Raw genomic sequence first — 14,869 nt, forward strand, 5'->3', positions numbered from 1 at the left:
TATCCATTTGAGCTTTGCTTTGATTTCCACAGTATTTCTTTTAAACTTTGGCAGTAAGGTCTTGAGAAAATAGCTGCTCTTTGCTTTTGAGATAAATTCTTCTTTTTTTTTTTGTAATTTAATATTCCTGCTACTAAGTGGAAAATTTCCCTGTTAGTCTCTGTGTCTGTTCTGTAGCCTAGGAAGCAGCAATAACACTTACCCTGTCAGCTCCTAGGGCAGCTCAGATTAAACAACTTTGCAATTAAAGTGTCCACACATTACAGCCTTTTTCCTCCTGCCTCATTTCAGGCAATTTCATCAATCAGATGTCTTCTCCTTGACTGTTTTTTTCTGTAGCTTTCTGGCACTACCACTCAGCTCAGGCTCATGAGGTTTTTCCTTGGTCTGGTCACACATCGTCCCTCAGTATCTGCACCCTGAGCTACCTCCTACCTTGTCCTGGGAGTCTGGTGGGGACTCATCCTTCATTGCCCCTCCTCTGCTGTCAAACACCCTTTTCAAAGAGACATTTTTGATTTTCAGAATTGTTTGGCACCAAATCTTTGGTAACCCTGTGCTGAGCTTTAAAGGGGTTGAAAAGTTTAGAGTATAAACTAAATTAGCTAAACATGAAATAACCAACTAAAATAAATAAAAAGGAAAAAAAAAATAAGTCCATTTCTGAGCCAAACCACATTTTGATGTTGCATCTTTAAATCTGGAGAAAGATGTTTTCAGATAAGGAGAAGTCAGACAGCAATTTAGGGGAAAAACAAAGGAAGATGGTCTGACTGGGCTGCCAAAGACACAAAGAAAACCAAGAGGAAACTACACTTCCAGCTTTGATCAGGTTTTAGTACTTGCAGTGCTGTTTGTAATGGCCATGTTCCTTCAGACAGGAGAAGGCTCAGCAGGAATCTGTTGACAAATGGAAACTGCAGAATGACTGGGGCAGAACTGCTTCTGATCTGGGATCCACTCCTGTGTCAGAAAATGCTGTGTTGCCACTTGCCTTTATCTGAAAGAATTCAGATACTCAGAGACAGGGAGGAGATTGCATGAGACAGGCCATAATTACATTCTTCTTTCTCGTATCATTAAATATGAACAAAGGAACAACGTCCCCTGCACTGAGATCCACCTGCAAACCCACAGACAGAGCCCAGCTTCACCCCTGTCATCAGCAAAACCATTCTGCACACCAAAGGAGGCTCAGGATGACAGGAGAAATAAATTCCACAATAATTGAAGAAGGACCTGATGGAGAGGGGGGCTGGTTAATAATTTAAACTAGTACTCTGAACACTGAATGGTATTTCAGGGTCCTCTAAGCTGTTTTATAAATCTAGGCTGAATCTTTTTCAAGAGGTTTGAAATAATGGTGACTCAGAAAAACGAGTCACCTTTAAATGGGTGTGAAGGAAGAGAGGAAACAGTTGTTTGGGGTTTTTTATGCATATTGCCTCTGGTTTCTTGCTGACTGCAAATTAAAACTCAAGGAACTGCCATTTGAAAGGAACCCCTCCAACCCCTGTGCAACTGCAGATAACGTGGAGCATCAGTGTGGGGACTGAGCAGTTTTGAGGTGACATAAGAGACATAAATGTGTGGGTTTAGGATGAATTATTGGCTATAACATTTTGTTTTCTCAGTGTGCTGAAATGAAGAAAAGATATAACCCTTCCTGAAAGCAGACAGAAGTTAAGAATAAGGTGAAACATGGCAGATTAATTCCTTCAGCAGAAGGGAATATGTGGTGCTATGCTGGTCTTGGACCCCAAGCCCCCTTTGCAGATATTTCTGCCCAGTTGGGTTCCAGATAGGGAAAACCTCTGAAAAGGTGACAGGGGACAACCCTGGCAGAACGACTGCTGACAGACTTGACTGAAGATGGGGTGTAAAGGATGCTGATGGAGAAGTTAAGAAAGGTGTTTGATACAGGAGGAGGAGAACAAAGACTGAGAAGTTTATAGAAAAGCAGAATGGTGGACACGATGAGCCAGGGCAGAGGCAGACTTTGTTCTGGACAGGTGTAAAATTGCAACCACAGAGCCAGAAAAGGAGCTGGTGTGGTTGAGACACAGCATAAAGGAGGGACCGGGTATGGGATTCAGCTGGGAGAGGGTAAGGAAAGGTTGGATATTTCCTAGATGTGAAAGGAAAACATGACTTCCAAGGTTACTGATGCAATTACCAGAGTCATTGAGAAAACCTGGCAAGAGGTCAGGGAAAGCAGCAGCCTTTCAAGGCTAAATGATATAAAACCTCACACTATGAGAAACATTTCTCACAGTTCAGGAATCCTTTGTAAACACAGTTAACCATAGTTTTGATTGTGAGAAGAAAGACAGCTAATGTCTTGCAGAAAATGCACAAAGAATGGCTCAGAGAGAGTTCAGAAACACAAGGAAACACAAGGAAAAATCAAGTAGTAGGGCTGTAGCTGTAAGTACAGGCAATGTTTACTTAAACCCAGATATGTTAACATGACTGAGAGAGAGCACTGCAGCATATGGTAATGTCTCCAGAGGCAAAAAGTAAAACTAGACCCCTGGAAGCAGGCTCTGCTCTTCTGTGAGAATCAGTGTAATGCTCAAAGCAGAGCACAGCTAGAATAGAAAAACAGGACACAGGCTAGAAATGCTACTTACTCAAGGGCTAATTACAGTAAACAAGAAGCTTCTTAATCCAACAGTGCAAAGGGAAAAAAGGTTCCTACAATAAGAACTGAAAAAATTATAAGGAAATTACCTGTTGTCTTGTGTAAATGGTTCTGTCCTTTACCACCTTCCTGCTTCTCCCATTGCTCTTCAAGTGCTGTGGATAACAGATGACCGTGCATCAAACTTTGTGCACCTTCCTCTTATGAGCAGCTACACAGATGTCTCTAGAGAAGCCCACAGAACGTGTTTGGTGCTGTTCTCCATGAACATGAGCATGGTTGTGCTAAAGGATCTACGGGCTCTCAAAAATATGCCAGCATTTTCCCATGGGTTGGGTCTGGCTGCTGGACTGCCTGCAGGCACACAAGTGGGAGGCTCCATGCCTGACTGTATTTGTCTATATAAATTGATCTTTAATCCTCTGCCTACATGACACTGTGAACTGTGTGTGACACAGCATTAATGAAGCACTGGATGACCCTAAAAATGAATGTAGAATGCTTCTTCCATTCATAGATGCATCATATAACATGAGACAATAATTTCTCATGTTGCAATATGTTTGCAGGTCTGATCATACAGATCAGGGACGGTGACCTCAGCATGTGCTCTCTTCAGCTAACCCCTTCCAGCTGACATTATCTTTCCTGCTGTCCTATTTTAACACACTGTCAAGCCCCTTTTGTCAGTAACCTCCTCTCACTACCTGGAAAGAAACACCCACTCTGGTCACCCCTTATTAATCCAGACTCAGGCTGTCACTGCATGGTCCTACACTCATCCATCTCTCTGCACCCACGTCGCCCGAAGGCCAGGGCTGCCCTGGTTTTTGAGGGGCAGCTGCTTTGAGACAATTTGATCTACCAGTGTCTGCCCGCCTGATGTCTCCGAGGCAACGTGGTCCCCAGGGAAGTGGGATGTGTTGCCATAGCAACACGATGCTCTCAACTGCAGCCGCTGCCTCTTTCCATTGACACCATGGAGAGAGAAATGGGGGTGGCTGGAAGCACCAAGTCCTATTGGGGATGAAAAGTCAGAGTGGCTGAAAGATCATGGCAAGGACAGATGCAAACACATATCTGTAACCCTACTGAGAGGCTCTGATTGATGCTGCAACAGCTTCACCAGTGTCTGCACTAATGCACTGCTCTGAATGAAATTATTTATGTCACACTCCTTTGTTGCTCATGATCACGTTTTGCTTTACAGTTAAATTATGAATAATCTTGGCAGGATACTTTTTAATGATGCTTTCACTCCTATTCTTGATATATTGATTGAGTAGGTTATTTCAATACAGACACCCTGACAGTTGGGGTAATGAAGCAAGTATTTTTAAATAACAGAATACTGAGAGGAGAAAGAGGAAAAATATTTGACTGTCCATAGAAACTGATGACAGCTCCTTCTCCAGAAATGATGGGAAATACTGTATCACCCTCCTCTGATAATCACATGAAAAGTTCAAGGCTGTTCTAGTTCATTTCAGCAGAAGTGTCCTTTTGGCCCGAGTCAACGATTTACTATTTGCACATTAGTAGCTTCCCCTAGCCAGCAAGGACAGGACCTCGCTATGTGAGGTATCACTGAACCAAGAGAGAGCTCTTCCAGAGCTTATGAGTTATTCAGGAAAGGCTGTAAAGGGATGGGTCATAAAACACTGCTAAGGAACAATGGAATCCATGAAGCCCTTGGAGCCACAGAGTCAGTCATGGAGAGGAGCCATGCTCAGTGTGCATCCTTGGACCTGTCCTCTTCTTCTGAAGCTGCAACACTTACACAAATATTAGGGTGACAAATCTTGCTGAGCTTTCATGACATAGTTTATATGTAATAAATGCCTTTGAAAACAGATAAAAATAGAAATGATCAAAATATGAATGTAAAGAGATTTTTCAGATTAGGGAAGGTCTTTTCACCATCAGTCCAGGACCAAGCATGGTGGAGCTGTGATTCCAGTGTAGCCCCTCTATGTACTACCCCAACACAAGCACTTCAGGCTGACTGAAGGAGCAGAAGGAAATACTGTGAAGGTGAACTTGTTTATGGAGCAAAGGGTACAGTAACAACATAATTAATTGCTCACTGCCACCATTCGAGATTTTGAAAAAGCAGAACAACAAATACTCTTGTAAAAACTTGGAATTTACACACTATAAATAAATAAACATGAAAACAACTTATCATTACAAATATAAAGACGGTTCTTTATTAAGTAGCTTTTAGTAATATGATAGAGTGCAATAAAGAGGTTCCTGTCATTGAAGAAGACTCTTGTTCAATTAAAGAAAATTAGAATAATGCCTGATTGCAAAGAAAAATATTTTGTAAAATCTGTACTGAGTATTTATTGGCTCGCAATTGCTTGTATGCTCTGAGGAAAGAGACAGAGATTGAAAGTATTTTGCAGGTAATTACAGGATAACTTTAAAAAGGGTGCTATTTTTGAACTGCAAGGCATTGAAATGGTTTCCAGAGCCATTCAGAACATAGGTATCTGCAGAATTCACTGATTCAGTAGGATGCCATTTGTAGGGATATTCCTGCGTTTTCACCATCAGCCTCCCCTTCCGCTGACCTGGTATTATCAGTAAGAGGTCTTAATATCTAGGAAAGGGAAAAACCTTTAAAGATTTAAATCTTGCTTGCTCAGCTATGAGGAACCTAAAGATCTTCCTGTATGGACACTAGATGTCAATGGAGAGACACTGCAAACCAGCTGTAACAAAAGGCTGTACTGCTGCATCCTTTTCTAAAATCGTATTTTTCTTTTCTTCTTTTTCTGATATAACTATTGTGGGCTCATAGCCTCGGGAATGAAAGTCACAAAAAAACACCTCGGGAGAGGCACTGTACACAGAACACCTATCCATTTAGTTTCTGATAAAGACATGATTTAAGTTGTAATTGAAGGCAGCAAGCATTTTCCAGTCATACAAACCTCTCATTTTTTTGCTGAGACTGGCAGTGAGGGATCTAACCATGGGGAGGTGGCCTTATAATTCTCTGCTTTAGATGCTGAGACCACCTCTTTCCTTGAGTTAAGACATCAAACATCAAATATTTTAATATCACTTAGGAACCTAAACTGAGTTAGAAAAAATAGCCTAAAAGTAAGAAGCTTCACATCCCCCCATTATCTTCCCCTGAGATATACAATCCTCTATCAAGATTTTTGTAAGGCTTGCTAAGACACACCATGTGAAGAGTGACAGAAAAGTGCAATTGGAACTGCTTACCAATTTTTTCTGAAGACCAAAAACTGGTTAACTGAGCTGCACGCTGTGCTCTAATTTTAATTAAAACACATGCTAACAGCTGTAACAGAGCTCATAAAAGGCTTTTCAGAGCAAAATATAAAATGTGGGAGACTTGGTGGATAAAGCTCATTTATTACTGTTGTAATCTACATTTAATACTGCAATTTTAGTACTTGGAATTAGCCAACACACTGGGCTGAGCTGCTAAAACAAGCCCCTCATGTGCAGTCTCTTATAGCACTGCCCCATCCATGGCAGCTCTGTGTTTGGGGTGGACCTGTGGACCCCAAAGAGCAGGGATGTATGCCCCAGGAACAGCGACCTGTGTCAGGGGCTCACTTCTCGTGGGTACCATAAAATGAGGCCAAAGAGCAGAGACATTGTAATTCCTGACTTGGCAAGGGACCGAGAGCTGGAAGAAGAGGGAGAGAGACAGGGTCCATTTGGAAGCAGGGCCAAGGTGGAGATAAGCCAGATGGGGTGAGGGATAGGTTGTGGGTGTGGGGCAAACCTTGGAGGTGAAGTTTTGGGAAGGTCAGTGGTTATTTGTCAAGAAGCTGGTGAGGATTGATGAGAGTTGGGAAAATGCCAAGCTGTGTGAAATGGTTAACAACATCCAGTGGGCAAAGGTGACAACTGGAGATGTGAAACCAGTGGGCAAAGGTGACAACTGAAGATGTGAAAACAGGAGCTGTGGCAATAGTGACAGTGATAAGTGTCTGAAGTGCTCCATGGGATGGGCAGTGGTGGGTTGGGGCAGTGTTAAGGAAAGGTTGATAACCTGAGCTGCACCAGCTGGAAATGTGAGAAGACAGGGAGGGAAAGGGACAAGTGTGTACATACAGCAAAAGACAACCCCAGATTTGCAAGCAAAGGCTCAAGGAACAAATAAATTTCAGAGCTCTTTCTGGCACACAACCCTCAACTTCAACAAACTACTGTTTAAACAGGTTCTGCTGGATAATACAGATAGAAATTATAATTCAGGTTCAGAACAACTGTCCAATGAGCTACCAGGGGATATGCCCAAAGGTTTCTCTCTGCCCAGAATTCATGCCAGCCTCATTGGAGAAGATCTTCAGGTCATGTTTTCAATGCTGGAGATAGAAATCAAAGTACAACTAAAGTTGGCACAGTTTTCACTTTTTATGCAAAGAACCAAATTATCACATTCTTATTGGAATATCCCCTGTTTACACAGTGTGTAAACTGTGTTTACTCTGTGTGTAATGGAGTGGCATTGCTGAGGGCTTTTCTGACATGGAACCATAAACTTTACATCTGCTATGTAGTGTTGATCAGAGTATTTTAAACAACATGGTCATCCCACATGTTTTACGTCAGAATCTATTCACACGTGCCATTTTACTTTGTGAATATGACACAAATGATATTCAGAAATATTTCTTTTTACATCTAGGTAATGGCCAGGGAAAATGTTTTACAAAATCAGGCATTTTAAAATTGATGTTTTCTACTGCCTGAGAAGTTGTTACCAACAGAAGAAGTGTTTTCTGTGTTCATAAACTAAATCACATTAATGAAAATCTGGACATTAATACAGATATTTTTCCTAACTTGATGCTTCAAGATTTATCAGCAAATGCAGTAAATTATCTCCCCAAGAATTTGTCAAAAAGTTTTTGATGGAATGAGGGTAGTGGCAAAGTAATATATTTCAGTTGACACTGGTATTTATATCTATTTAGTCAAAAAGCTAATTTTTTTCTCCTGTCTATGTTCTAGTGATAGACAGTCCCATATCATTTATTGGTATGCACAGTACTCAAGCTACTCACTCTAAAAGTTAAAAGCTAAAAATATCCTAAATCTTGTATATTGTCACAAACAAACTGCCTTGTTAGAGTACCGAAACTTTGGTTTCTGAAGTTCAGTACTGTCCTAAGAAGAAAATCAAACAGAGACAAGAGAAGTATCTTGTGCACTGTATCAAAGGATCTCTGCATCCTGGTAGCAAAGCCCAGGATCACTCTGTCTTTTATTAGCACTACTTCCCCCTCTAAAATGAAAACTCAGAAGTTTTGTGTACATTATGAACAAAGCATATGCACATTTACAGTGATGGGAGCAAGCAGCAGGTAGAAAACCAAAGTTTTAATGTTAAACATAGAAAACAAACAGAAAAAACCTCAGCATGCTTCTTTACAATGAGGGTGGTCACTGAAGAAGTAGACCACGGGAAGTGGGATTTTTTCCCCATCTTTTTATATCTTAAAATAAAGACTGGATACGCTCACCAAAGGAAATTGTTAGAGAACAAAGCAGCATAATTTTTCTGCTGTGAACATGGAGATGAAGCAGCTGCCTTTGGAGAAGAGACTGGTAAAGCCATAAGGCCTTGATGTGGAAAAGTTGAATAAGATCAGCTTCTACAAAATAGCAAATAAAATGCATGCAGAGTCATCATTCACCGAATACTGCAATAGCAGGAGTGGGGGCCATTTGATAAATTGGGATGTGTTTTTTAAAAACTGACAAAAGAGAGGTGCTGCTTTATCTAACAGGTATTTTAACTTCTGGAACTTGCTGCCTTGAATCACCGTAGAAGTGTATTGCACTTGCAGGTTCAAAACACGATGGGAGAGGCACAAACAGCTGTCCTCAAACTGGAAACAGAAAGAAGTAGCTGGGCATGTGCTCTCTGACATGCCTACTGGAACTACTGGAGATGGTAGAGGACTACGCAGGGCCCAGGCTGCAGACAGCAGCCAGGCTCCTGTGCTCACCTCAAGCAGAATCTCCCCTTGTCCTGCCCGAGAGAGGAGGCAGGGTCAGTCCCTGGTCTTTGGCTTCAGCACACAGGGACTGAGGAAAATGTGGTGTCCTGACTTTCTGCATATAATCATCAAACAGTTCTGTTTGTCCTAAAGCAACCACTGAATTTCAAAGCCACTGCTGAATCTACCCTTCACATATTTTGTGTTCAAAGCACTGCACAGCACTGAACTTCACAACTCAGCAGGCACAGGCAGGATTTCACTCTTTTTGCAGAAGGCCCTGGACTGGGCTTGCAAGGAGGACCTGAGAGGGCTTGCTGGTGTGTCACCTGCAACCTCATGCAAAAGTAGCACTCGTGGTCATTAATCTAACTTCCTGTGAAGAAGAGATTGTGTTTTCTAATACCAACCATCAGACTATTTAGCGTGTTCTTGCATTATCCTGGTACTGGAATTCTTGCAGCAACTTTGAAGGAAGAGTAATTAATCCAAGATGTACGAATGTTTACACAGTGTCTGAACTCTTGCTGGTGCTGACAGATTTAGGAGAAGTAAATTATTACTTGTTATAAAAGGATTTATTTTACTTCTAAGGAGCCAGTCTGTAGGTTTAATCTGATTATTTTTCCCCAGTGTAAGACTACACAGACTATTTTACTTCTTCACTTGCAACTTTCCTAGCTCCTGCTAGTAGGACAAGCACAGAAACTCCATCATACTTTCGCTAAAGGTGCATCAAAGTCACATAGCACAGGGCAGGACAGAGAGACTGGAGGGAAGGAGAGCTCAACATTTGGGAGCACATACACATGATAAATATGAGAAGAGCTTTCAGATATTAAGAAATTATTAGAAGAAAATAGGATACTGAAAAAAAATTTTTTTGATAGGAATATTGTAGGGGTCAGCTCAATCAGTAACACAAATTTTATCCAGTTCCACATTGGGTGCTGAATATGCCATGAAGCTAGCAGAAAGAAACTGCATTGGTCATGCTGCATGAATTAAACACATTATTATAAAATTGATCAAATTAAGGCTGCAAGTGCAATTCCTAATTTATTTTCTACCATTCTTTTAATGCGGATGCTTATTATAGTAATAATTTTAAAAGTTATGCAAATTCAGGGTGAAAGAAGGCATATGATGAGCTATATGTATGCACAGCAGGCAGTATTACAATTAACTTGATCACAGGCCAGTCTCTTGCGTATTTGTGCCATCAATTCTGAGGCTCACAAAATAAAAAGTCATATAAAGAAGTGGGAGAAGCTGTGGAGTAAACCAGCTTGTAAATGTGCTTCATGTGACCTTGGATGCTTTTTACTTTGTCTGTTGACCTTCAGAAAGAGGCTAAACAGACCTCTGCTGTTTACTTTCGTCTGAAGCTGATTAGTTATGTGTGGACATATAAATATCAGAAGGCTGACACAATGTAGCGCTTCAGAGACTTAATAATATTTACTGGAAACACATTTTTTCATATAAATAACCAGATTTATATCCATAGGCACAAATGAGAGAAAATTATCAACAACCATTAAAAGCTAATACAAGATCTGACTAAAGCCAAAAGCGGGCAATTGTCAGGTGGCTGGATCTTGTGCAAGAGAAAGAAAAATAAGTGTGTTCCCCTGGAATTAGACTTTGCCTTTCTTCCTCTGACCCTACTTGCCAATGATTCTCATTAGTACTGTGAGTTTTGATTATTACAGCATTTTTAAAAGTAAAGATCTTATCTGAAGTCTTAGTTTTGTGGGGCACTAACCAAATAAAGTTTTGTTGTTGATCAGAACCATTTCCCTATTGCAGTTCTACCAGTAAGGTATATAATTTGGGTGTTAATGTGTTCTTGGAGTGTTTGGGACCATGAGAAAGATAATATGGTAGGAGTGGTAAATGAAAAATCAGTTATCAATTATCTTTCGAGAAAAGGGTTACAGACATGTGCGCCTGCTCTAGAAAATTAAAAAAAAAAATTAAGAAAAATGTCTTAATATGAAATCTCCAGATAAACCGATGGGATGCAGCAAATCTAATTCCTGTGCTTCTTTTTAATTTTTTCATTTTGGATGGATACAAGATCTTACTCCATATAAAAATGTGGGAACTGTATTTCAGAGTATACCTATCACCAGGGAGGCTCAGTGCTGTAGTAAATGCCACAGAATTTCCCACTGGCCTCCCTCAACAGGGATAAAGTCAGTAAAATGCCTACTGGGGGCTCCAGGATCCGCTGATGTGCTCTCTGAACCACCTGGATAAACGAGGGGAGCCTTTGGCACACCAGCAAGCCAAAGACACACTAAATTGCCTCAGCCAATTCTGGGCTTTTAAGTGAAATGTTGTATTTGGAGTACAAGTTAATTTCTGCCCTTTTATTATTGAAACAAAAGAAGAATTAAATAAAAATATTTACATTGACAACACTCAGTGGCGTCATTAAGCCAACATCCCTATTCCCCTTGACTCATGTTTGCACAGTCCTGTTTTCTTCCAAGACCAGCTTTCCAGCAACGTCAAACCTGTGGGGCTGATGGCTCCACACCACCCAGCCCTGGCCCTTGCCCCTGGGCCTCTGCCAGACCTCCCTGGAACACATGCACAGAGAACAGGTTTTGTACAAAAAATACAAGCAGAAATCTAATCTTCACAACATGCAAATGGATATCCACCAAAGCTGGCACAAATAAACAGTTAATGAGATGTTTCACTTTTCCAGAATTCTTCATCTTTAATGTTCTCGGCATTCAGTAGATCAATGCTCTTGCCACCATTTCACAGATGATGACATCATGGCTTCACTCAGCTTTTACCAAAAGGTATGAAGACAAAAGGTCTGTAATGTGCACACCTCTGCTCTTGTGCTCACTAATTTAAGAGTATTTCTTTAATGACTTAATTTTCAAAAGAAATCAGAAGGGTTAGAAGTCATAAATCTAATTCCAATCAAGAATTACATCAAGATTTTGATCAGATCTGACTAAGAAAACCTCCTTTTCCCACTACTGGGGAAACTGTGAAACACCCTCACAAACACTGCGATGAACGATAAGAAACTAGCACATGGGGTAACTTGTGAAATAGAACAACAAAACAGTAGTGACAGCCTCCTGCCTCACCCACCTCTGGAGAGCCTGGCTGCTGGCTGGCGAGAGGAAAGGGTTTGCAAGCCCATACACTGTGGACCTTTGCCCCTTCCAACACCAACACGGTCACCTTTGAGCCAAAGGTTTGCAAATCCTGCAGGTATCCTGGCTCCTATCAGGAACAGTGTGGCCAGCAGGACTAGAGCAGGGATTGTTCAGAGGACAGCGAAGCTGGTGAGGGGTCTAATGAGGAGCAGATGAAGGAACTGGGGGTGTTCAGCCCGGAGGTGGCTGACGGGAGATGTGTCTTTATCACCTTGAAAGGAGGTCGGACAGCAGAGTGTTGGTCTCTTCTCCCAAGTGACAAGCGATAAAACAAAAGGAAATGGCCTCAAGTTGTGCCAGGGAAGGTTTAGTTTGGGTATCAGGAAAAATTTCTTCCCTGCAAGGCCGTGGCCCAGGCTCTCCCGGGCAGCGGTGGAGTCACCATCCCCGGGAGGGGGGGACGACTCAAAACTCGTGCAGAGGGGCACGGTTTGGACTCGGCGTTGGACTCCGTTCAGCGGCGGGGACTCGGCAGCTCCGTACGGGCTGCGCTCCACGACACCAAAGGCAAAGGCTTCACCGCACCGACTCAGTGATCCCACAAAGCCCCGCACTGCCCGTTCCCAGCCCCCGGGACAGGCACTGACCGGTGCCAGCCGACCTTGCTCGTCCCCTCGCAGCGTCCCACGAGCCGAACCACCACCCCGCCCGCTCCACCGCTCCGTCCCGTCCCGTCCCGCTGCACCCCCCCCCCCCCCGCCGCCACCGCCCGGTTCCCCGCTCGCGCTGCGCCGGTCAGTGACGCACACACCCGGTACCCCCCCCTCCCAACCCCCGCCATGTGTCCCCCCCCCTCCCAACCCCATAATGCGGCGCGTGCGCGGCCACTGTCCCCGCTCCCGCTCCGGCGCCTGCGCGGCCTGGGCCGCTCCCCTCCCCTCCCCCGCCCCCTCCGGCGCGGTGGTGTGACCGGAGCGGCGGGACTCAGCCTCGACACCGCACAGCGAGGCCCCGAGACCGCCAGAGACGGCCGCGGAGCGGGGGAGGCGGTTGCCGCCTCCTCGGTCCCCGGCACCATGAGCATCGAGATCCCGCCGGGCCTCACGGAGCTGCTGCAGGGCTACACGGTGGAGGTGCTGCGGCACCGGCCGTCCGACCTGCTGGGCTTCGCCGCCGACTACTTCGCCCGCCTGCGGGATGCCCGCGACCAGGAGGCGGCCGGCGGCGGCCGCAGGTTGGTCAGCTTCGACGGGGAGCCCATGCAGACCGAGTCCAACGGCGATGAAGAGCCCGACCGCGGCGACGAGGAGTCTGACTCCGACTTCGAGCGTAAGTACCGGCGGCGAGGGGGGGCTGTGAGGGGCTGCCCGTGGCGGGGAGGGGCGGTGGCTGCCTGGGGTGGTGGAGAAGAGCCGGGAGCGGCCCCCCGTGGAGGAAGCAGCCCGGAAGGGACGGCTGGGCACCTCCGCCACCCCGTGCCCTCAGCCGCTGCCCCGTCCGCTCTTCTCGGGAGGGATGGATTGAATGGGCGAGCGGCTCCGGCCGCCCCCGGCGGCAGCTCCGCGGTACCGGGCCGCCTGTAGCGGATCCTCCCGCCGTGGCTCGGTAGCGCCGAGGGGCAGCCGTGTGCCTGCAGCTCTGTCCTGGCGGGGGGAACCCTGGCTCGCCCTGGCTTCAGGCCGGTGGGTGCCGGTTAGCGGCCGGTTCCCCGCTGGGTGTCGGGAGGCGGAGGTGCCGGGTAACGGCCTGAACCGCGGCTGGGGTCTGACCGGAGTTATCGGAGGGAATTGAGCATACTGCCAAGCATGTGATACGAAAGATCATGTGTTATTGTGCAATCTCTTCTACTTATCTTTACGTTTCAGTATTTAAATCATCGTGGGCTACTGGGTTGTTGTTTGTTTTTCTTTTTCTTTTTTTCTTTTTTCCCCCTGAAGCTAGACGTGTTCGTTGCAGCTGTGGTGTGATTAAAATGGTTATTTTAAAGCACTGAAATAACTTTCTGATACGTTACTGAATAGCAAAAAAGCAAAACCACCTGTATACTCCTCTTTGTACTGTAGCTATCTAAGATAGAAAAGATACCTGCCTATCAACAGAATACCCCTTGTGATACTGCCAGTTTTATTCTGTCAAAGTGTACTCTGTGTGTTGTGCAATGCACAGTGCTGTAGTTTGAAGTGTAGTTGAGCTGCAATGCAAGAACTTACTTAAAATGTTTCTGAATGGTACTTATTACTGCACCCAAGATTTTGGACCTGAGATTGCTGAATACTCTCTCATTTATAGAAGGTAACTTAAGGGGAGAGGGAAAGGCAGGAAAAGATGTGGTTTCCCTAAACTTTCAGTGCCCATATTTGAAGGTCTTGTGCCCTTGGCTTAGAATGTGAGTAAAGGTTTCTGACTTTTATTGATTGAGGATCCTCTTTTAGACCAATTACTGTATCTCACCTCCTGAATGCAGTGTGCACTGTAACTCTGTTACATCGGTGCACTGGCTAAGAGTTTTAAAGAAACCAGCAGGAATTAAGCTGGAACAAATCACTATTTTTATTAAGGAAGCATTGAGAGACAAGGGACCAGCTATTACTGCAGCCCTTTTGGGCTGAGAACTTTACAAATTAAATACAGCTTCTGCTTTTGCAAATATGCAGCATAAAGAGCATATGAGAGATGAAGAGAATAAAAATAAAATGTACAGTCAGAATCAATTAAAAAACAGTTTTCCATTTCTGACTAGATTTGAATGGATATTTATTCTAATGAGAGACTGGTTGACTGGTTCTGTTTAGGACATGAGGGTGGAAGGGGGAAGACACTGTGGACACTGGTAGTGACAGGACTGAAGTTAAGGGGATGTGCAGTGTTAAGTGCAAGATTAGTGGCAATGATTACAGGTTATTTTGTTTGTCCTGCAACCTAGCTCAGCAGTAGCTGTAGTTTCTTTTAATATGTATTATTTATTTCAAAATAAAGTTCTGAATTGGAAAAATTGCATTAAATAGTTGAATATAATTTTTAAAAAAAGCTGCAGTATCTCAGTATGTAGTGTTTTCCTTAACAAACCCAAACAAAGAGACAAGCAAAATATA

The 14,869-nt window shown here is 43.9% G+C and overlaps 1 protein-coding gene and 1 long non-coding RNA gene across 2 annotated transcripts in view; one reads left to right on the top strand and one right to left on the bottom strand.

The window, feature by feature from the left end:
- Window positions 1-816: 816 nt before the first annotated feature.
- On the bottom strand, window positions 817-2,910 carry LOC139801641 (uncharacterized). Its single transcript, XR_011728253.1, has 2 exons — window positions 2,734-2,910; window positions 817-1,000 (listed from the first exon to the last, which is right to left on the bottom strand). It is a non-coding gene; the product is annotated as an uncharacterized lncRNA (long non-coding RNA).
- Window positions 2,911-10,992: 8,082 nt separating this feature from the next.
- PRKAR2A (protein kinase cAMP-dependent type II regulatory subunit alpha) overlaps window positions 10,993-14,869 on the top strand; it is a 60,509-nt gene continuing 56,632 nt past the window's right edge. Inside the window, exon 1 of the mRNA XM_071756132.1 lies at window positions 10,993-13,106. Within this exon, the coding sequence (XP_071612233.1) occupies window positions 12,617-13,106 (490 nt within the window). The 5' untranslated portion in view covers window positions 10,993-12,616. The remainder of the gene's footprint in view (window positions 13,107-14,869) is intronic.

This window comes from Heliangelus exortis, chromosome 12, assembly GCF_036169615.1.
Source record: "Heliangelus exortis chromosome 12, bHelExo1.hap1, whole genome shotgun sequence".
NCBI lineage: Eukaryota > Metazoa > Chordata > Aves > Apodiformes > Trochilidae > Heliangelus > Heliangelus exortis.